This window comes from Centroberyx gerrardi, chromosome 19, assembly GCF_048128805.1.
Source record: "Centroberyx gerrardi isolate f3 chromosome 19, fCenGer3.hap1.cur.20231027, whole genome shotgun sequence".
Taxonomy (NCBI): Eukaryota; Metazoa; Chordata; class Actinopteri; order Beryciformes; family Berycidae; genus Centroberyx; species Centroberyx gerrardi.
The window spans coordinates 21553177-21561252 of record NC_136015.1 but is presented as its reverse complement, the minus strand read 5'-3'; the positions used below and the strand labels follow the sequence as shown (position 1 = coordinate 21561252).

Here is an 8076-nt window from a genome sequence, read left to right as displayed (position 1 = left end):
AATGTAATAAAAAGCCATTCAATAATCACAAAATAAGACTCCAGGGTTAATCTTCCCAATTATATTGGTTGTATGTCCCATTTCGCCAAATAATATTTTTTTTTCCTTCTGGGCTAATCTTCATAATAATAAAGCTTGCATGCCGTAACTATTTTCATATCACAAATTAATAAAGTTAACCAGTTAATTACATTATTATTACTCCTAAACACTCCAAAATGAATGGATATAATCCTCTAGGGATTGTCTCCCCAATAATAAAGGGTATGTACATTTTGTTAACACTCAATAATATATTTAACTAATTAACAATCTTCTTAATAATAATCACAGAAAGTGCAAACTTCGTACAAATCTCCATAATTGCCTCAACAAGTCTCGACAAATTTCAGTACAATATAATGCACCATTGGTGAGATATGGGTCCAAATAGCATGGACATGAATTTAATCAGTTAATTAATAATTGTTATAATAATCATAAACACATCAAAATCAATAGTGTTTTTCCTCTAGGGGTCATCAATGTCCATACCAAATTTGAAAAGATTAAAAACTGTTCAAGTTATCGCATTTACATTCATAGAGGATCTGCGGCGGACGGGGTGAATCCATAACATCCCTGAAAGTTATTTCGGGGATGTTATGGATTAAAGGTGATAATGATTAAAGCTCAAAATGTCAAAGGGGTGCCTGTGTTATTTATGGGGGAAAGCATGTTTTCTTGTTATTGTTGTTGTTAGTGGTGTTGTTGCTGCTTTTTCTGCTAACACTCATCTTCTCTTACCTTAGAGCCCCAGGTGGAGACCAGAGCAGAGCAGCACCCCCCTCTGGATAAGGTCGTCTCTGCAGCTCATGGTACAGTCTCTCCTCATGTTATTATTAGTAATACTGTATATTTACACTCCTTCAGCCACTGGAAGGCTTTTAATGTCCCATGAGGCTTCAGTTTTAGTTTGTTATATTACTTCAGAAAACACTGAAGGGGTTTGAACATTTTCCATGTACTAACAAACCACATTTAATATTAAGTTCCTTGTGGCACAGATCTGATCTTTTCATGTCAGCCTAAACAGTAAGAAACAACACAGAATTACATGTTTCGTCTATTAAAGAGCAATTACCAAAGCCCAGCACAAACTGCTAAAAATTAGATTTTCTTTCTTTGTGCAAATGCAGCATGGACACAGTAAAATATGAGAATGTGTGAAGGACAGAGGACTTTAAGAAAGTAGTTCTGGTAGATGGTTAACTGCTGGTCTACTTGTCTTCTGCTGCAGATCCAATGGAGCAGATGGCTGCTGTTGAGCAGAACATGCCTCTAGGTAAGAGAGAATAGCTTGGACAGAGACTTGAATTCATCCGACACCAAAACATTCAATTAAAAGATAATGAAAGCAGGAGGCTGGCATGATGGTTAGAGAGGCTGCCTTCAAGGTAAAGAGATGCAGGTTCAATTCCCTGTAGGAATAGTGCACAATACTGCTGAAGTGCCCCTGAACCAATATACATATATATATATATATACATATATATATATATATATATACCAATCTGCTCAATGAATATTGAAAACTGACTGCCATCAACTAAATACTATGATACAATGCTACAAGGATTTGTTTGCAGCTGTGGTTGCATCTGTCCTTGTAAAAAACCATACCTACATTTGAGACCAGGGCCCAATTTCCCAAAAGTATTTTAGCACTAAGATAATATTTTTCCATTGGTTTTGACTAGAGCAAAATCTAACCTTAATGTGAAGATACATTTAGGGAAACCAGGCCTTGATCATCAGTTAATGCACCACACTTTTCTCTTCCAGAGGAGCTTCTGGCTGAGGAGGCAGGAAGGCTGGAGGAAGAGGAGGCTCAGGCTCAGGAGGTGGCAGGATCAGAGGAGCTGGGTGACGGTGTGGAGAACAGGAGCATCTGTCCCTTAGGCTGGACCCAATATGGATCCAGATGCTTCGTCTTCTTCAGCAACCCAAGGAACTGGGTACAGGCAGAGGTAAGGCCTGACAGGGTTCACTCCAAAATGTTATTTATTCACTTTAACTGTTACCTCAATATTTCCTTACCTAATAGTACCTGAATAAATAAGTATTATTTCATCCTCAAAAGTGATATTTTGTGTCCAGTATTTCGGCATTAAAATGGTTACATTTAAAGATATTGAATATCAGCACTAAATACCAGACTGATGGTTGTCTTCCCCTGAACTGCCAACTTTAAAGCTGATGCTGTCTCCATGAAATGCACTACAACCATTGAAGAAATATGTGCAATATTTCTTTGTTACAAAAGTTTGGATTCAAAGTTTTGGAAGTGCAGACTCTTGATGAGGCCAAACTGTGTCTTTCTGCATTAAGAGCGGTTTCTCTGTTCTTTTACAGGTCTATTGTTTGAACTTTGGTGCCAACCTTGCCTCCGTCCACAGCTTGGGGGAGTTCCAGTTCATCCAGGGGTTGGTGAAGGGGAGCAGCGGTAGTTACCCCGCAACATGGATCGGTGGCTCTGATAACGCTCAGGTAGCAAACTCATCGATTTACCTAGATCAGTCCAGTCTAGTAGTGAGTGGGTTTTCTTTCTGGCGAACACATCTGTATGGCAATAAAAGATTTTGCCAGCTGAATGCTAGCTAAAGTGTAAAGTATTCAGATATATTTCTCCATCTGGTGTCATGCAAATACACCCAGGGGTCTCAAAATTCAGATCTGACCCTTCAGCTCTTGAAGTTTAGTCTCAGAGTGGTAGCGCTCATTTAGGATCGTTTCAGTCTTTGAGTTGTCTGACAAATATAAAAAGATGAAGACAGGCAGCAGAGCTTCTCGGCCTCTGTCCCACTTACCTACACTGAGATTAATGACAGCAGAATTAGGGATAACACACTTAAATTCCCCCATTATCACAGACTGAATAGAAGAATCTTTGATAACCCTTCATTTTACAGGTCCCTAACAACCTATGAACTATTTCTAATTAGATGTTGTCATGTACAGTATATAGAAGTTGGCTTAGTTAGTTTGCCCAGCAGGTGGCACTGTAGCCTAGAAGGCCTGTAGTTACGTTGTACTTGATTTTGAGAACACAGAATAAACAGCACTTATGTGAACTTCCAAATGGCTGGTGTCTCCTACCATATTACATGGTGTCAGAGTAAACAAATGAGCGAAAAGGAAGGAGAAAGGCAATGAAATATGGAGCAAATGAGACCTCCGAGCTCACTAAGTCTAGAAGGAAATCTAGCGGAAAACTGGAGAGTTTGGATCCAAAAATGTGAACTGTTTCTCGTCGCAAACGGAATCGCAGAAAAGTCTGACAAAGTGGAATGCGTCACTTTCCTCCATGTGGCCGGGGACGACGCGATCAAGGTATTCAACACATTCAACTTCGATGACGATGTTGACGATTTTGAAACGTTGAAAGAGTTGTTCCGCAAATATTGCGAGCCAAGAAAAAACCTGACATATCTGTGGCACATATTCTTTACAAGAGTGCAAGGACAATCGGAGTCTATTGATGCTTATGTGACTGATCTAAAGAACAAGGCAAAAGACTGTGAGTTTGAGCAACTTACTGAGTCACTGATACGGGATAGAATAGTATGTGGAATCACCAATGACCAAGTTAGAGGAAGACTACTGAGAGAACCAGAACTTACGCTGGCCAAAGCAATAGACATTTGCAGGGCTAGTGAGTTAAGTCAGAGCCAGCTTAAAAGTCTCCAGGATGATGTTGAAGTTCCCGTTCATAAAGTCTATAAGCAAAAGAAGCAAGAAAAAAAGAAAGACAAAGACGCCATAGCACAGACTGGAAAAGTGAGAAGTCAGGGAGATTGCACTAGATGCGGTTTCAAGCATGAGCCAAAAAGATGTCCTGCCTACGGGCAAGTGTGCAAAGCATGTCATAGGAAGAACCATTATGCGAAAATGTGCAATTCACGCACGCACACTGAGAACCGTAAAGTGCATGAGATAGCCAGGGCAGAGACAGAGAACCAAGAAATGTTCATTGGGACAATCCAGGCAGAAAAGCAGGAAATAAACAATGTTGCACAAGTTAATTCTGTGGATGCAGAGAAAGAAAAGTGGTATGAAAACTTGATAGTCAACAACAAAATATTGAAAGTCAAGCTGGATACTGGAGCTGAATGCAACGTGATTTCCATGAGAGATCTGAGAAAGCTGAGACTGGGCAAGAAAGTGAGCAGATCACACACCAAGCTTGTTGCATATGCAGGCCACCGCATAGCAGATAAAGGCAAGACTAAGTTGGCATGTCAGTGCAAAGATAAAAAGTATAACCTGGAGTTTGAAGTTATAAAGAAAAATGCACCAGCAATCCTGGGAGGAGAATCATGCATTGAAATGGGCCTTGTCAAGAGTGTATGAGCTCAACCCAGAGAGTGACATTTTCAGCGAGTATGAGGATTTATTCACTGGATTAGGCTGCGTACCGGGAGTACACCACATAGAGACTAATCCAAGTGTCACACCAGTAGTACATGCACCCAGAAAAGTGCCAGTAGCACTAAAGGACCAAATCAAAACAGAACTGCAAAGAATGGAGGGCCTAGGAGTCATAACAAAACAGACAGGGCCTACAGAATGGGTGAATAGTATGGTGACGGTAACAAAACCAAACAAACCCAACAAGGTGAGGATTTGCATCGATCCACAGGACCTGAACACAGCTATCGAAAGAGAACACTATCCACTGTGCATGGTAGAGGAAGTGGTAGCTGAAATGCCAAAGGCCAAACTATTCTCAGTCGTGGATGCAAACCAAGGATTTTGGCAAATACAACTTGATGAAGAAAGCTCTCGACTATGTACATTTAATACACCATTTGGTAGATATAGGTTTAAAAGACTGCCATTTGGTATCTCATCAGCGCCTGAAGTGTTCCAGAAGTGCGTAGCCCGACACCTAGAAGGGCTAGAGGGCGTAGTCAATGTGATGGACGACATCCTAGTATGGGGAGAGGACACAGAGCAGCATGACCATCGTCTGAGACAGCTGCTAGACCGGCTCAGGTGCATCAATCTGAAATTGAACAAAAATAAATGTAAAATCAGGATGACTGAAATCGGCTACATTGGACACGTGCTCAGTGAGAATGGACTCAAGTCCGAACCTGAAAAAATCAGAGCTATACAGGACATGCCAGCACCAGAGGACAAAGCTGCACTCCTGAGATTCATGGGGTTACTGCAGTACCTCTCTAAATTCATCCCCAACCTCTCAGACGTGAGTGCTCCACTGAGGAAGCTGCTAGAAGGAGATGTTCCATGGCACTGGGAGTCAGAGCAACAACAGTGCTTTGAGAGACTGAAAGCTCTCGTCAGCCGAGCACCGGTACTCAAGTACTATGATGTAGGTAAGAAAGTTACATTGTCTGTAGATGCAAGTTCCGAGGGCTTGGGAGCTGTAATCCTCCAAGATGGACAACCGGTAGCATATGGCTCCAGGTCTCTCACTGACTGTCAGAAATGCTACGCCCAGATAGAAAAAGAGTTGCTTGTAATTGTGTATGGCTGTGAAAAATTCCAGGTGGAGAGTGATCACAAGCCACTGGAAGTCATATTTAAAAAGTCACTCCTCAGTGCCCCAGCCAGATTACAGAGAATGCTCATGAGACTACAGAGGTACAGTCTTGAGGTGAAGTATAAGCCAGGCAAGGAGATGCATATAGCAGATGCTTTAAGCAGAGCATACCTGCAAGAGCACCAGGAGAAACTCCTCGAAGATGAGCTGGAAGTGAACTTCATCACTCATCAACTCCCTGTATCAGAGAAAAAACTACTGGAGTTCAAAAAACTCGGGCCAGTTATTTTACGTGAGCCAGCTTTGAAGCGTGGCTTTGGGTGCATCGGGGTACATGCCGGGACACAAATCAAACTCACCTGTCGCTGCTTGCTATGTGTGTCTGTTTGGTAGCGGGCTCTGCCAATCTGTCATCGTGTAGTTTGAGTCGAACTAAAGGAATAGGCTACGTTATGGATGATTTTAATCGGTCGGTCCTAGTCTAGGTCAGAGAAGGCAAGGTAGGCTACAGCCAGGAAACACAATGTCAGGAAAAGACAAGACAGGTTATGGATTTTCTTCACGTTTTCAAAAGAGGAAGAAAGGTAAGATATGTTATAGGTTAGTTTAATCAAGTGATTGATTATCCATATCTGGAAAGACAGCAAAAATCAGGCAGCTGCGTGGTGGCGAGTTGACTGACAGGCGGCCAGATGGACACTGGAGTGTTAGCTTGGACTGACACTTGGTTGATAGCTTCATGGTTAGATGCCTACAAGCTACAGCAGTTTTAGCTCAACATCTTCAATATAATATTGGATCACTGTAAACAAAATGTTACTATTTCTCTCCAGTCAGCTGGTTAGTCAGTTAGTTACTGAATCCTCCCATTCAGGTCTACTTATGTGGGCTGCTGAACATTAAATGCAAAAACTAATTCTCTTCACATGAAACATCTATATTATTTTCAACTTAAGACATTGTTTCCCTTAAACGTGAGAAAATGTTTAAAAATGTAATTTTTAATTTGTGCCTCTGTATATTTTACTATGCTGGTAGACTCCTCCAGCCATTCAGAATGGATTAGGCTTTTCATGGTGATCTTTGATGTGGCATTGAAAATATCAGCTTCCTGACAGAAGGACATCACAGGTTAAATAATTTACTTCTTAAAATGGCTTATGCTTAAAGTTAAGTTTCCATACGTAACAAACAAACCAAAGTAGCTCACTGTTAGGTTGTAGTAATATAGTGATATAGGTAGTGAAATATATAGAAATATAACTTTTGATTAAATATAACTCACTGGATTACGATTGGATTGGATCTTTTTTTTTACAGTAAAGAGACAGATGAGGAGTGAGGAGCACATACTGTATATCATATATATTTAAAGTTTTATATATTAATTGATAACTGTGTCTCTGTTCATTTTTTGCAAAACCTGAAATGAACAAGAGAGGAGAGACAGAGACAAAGAGAGATGAGGGGAGGAGACAAATAAGTGTCAAGAGAAGAATTCAGGAGGCAGCCTGAGGAGAGAGACAGACAGATTACAATATACTGTATCACTGTTGGCCTGTACAGATTGCTGCTCAAACTGTTTACTATACTGCTTCATTTACACCCATGTATGTTCATGTCAAATTACACCAGATTGATGCATTTTGCTGTTTAAATTTTAAATATTTTCTCCCGGGGGGGAGACTATGGTTCTGTGACTTCCTCTGGGCTGAGCCCCAGATGTTCTGAAATCCTAACAACGCCCTTGGGAATTGCTATTGAATTGTAGAAAATAGACCCACTTCACTTTACAGGTCCGGTACTATGTAAATACAAATGAACGCAAATATGTTGTTTTATAATTATTTACAAATAACGCAGCCACGTTACTGTGTAATAGTTTTATTTGTTACTGTCTAATTAGGAATAGTTCATACATTGTTAGGGACCTGTAAAATGAAGGGTTACCGAATCTTTTTATGGGAAGGAATGTCAAGTTAATTCTTTAGAAAATCCTCTTCCTGAATGGCATAAATTGAAAGTAAATTGATCTTGGTGCGTATTCCTTTCCCACAAGATTTATTCTGCAGATGCATTCAAATAAAACTCACTGGACAGTCAAGTGGATGTAGATATAGATGCTGTCTCTGCAGGTTGAGGTGTGATACGGCAAATTTACAGCGTGCTATGCAAAATACATCAGGCAATTTCAACAGCTACAACTGTGCAAGTTACCAACAATAACAAGGGATTCAATTTCTCTGTTAACAGGAGAACTTGTGGTTGTGGAGCGACGGCTCCAAGTTTGACTTTTTCTACTGGACCAATCAGCCCGACAACTATGGAGGCAGAGAACACTGTGTGGAGATGAGCGATGAAGGTAGAGTAACAAGCACACTTCTCTAACATCTAGAGTCACATCACATTTTTGGTTTCATCCGATCTAAAAACTGTCTCTTCTGTAATTTACAGGGGAGAAAGGCTGGAACGATTACAGTTGTGGAACTCAGTTACCCTTTGTGTGTGCCATGAGGCTGAACTGTTAA

General features: G+C 40.7%; 1 protein-coding gene across 1 annotated transcript; it reads left to right on the top strand.

Moving 5' to 3' along the window:
* Nucleotides 1-1284: 1284 nt before the first annotated feature.
* On the top strand, nt 1285-8076 carry LOC144542826 (ladderlectin-like). Its single transcript, XM_078290184.1, has 5 exons — nt 1285-1324; nt 1825-2009; nt 2395-2529; nt 7802-7910; nt 8003-8076. Exons 1-5 carry the CDS (start codon nt 1285-1287, stop codon nt 8074-8076), a joined length of 543 nt encoding a protein of 180 aa, XP_078146310.1.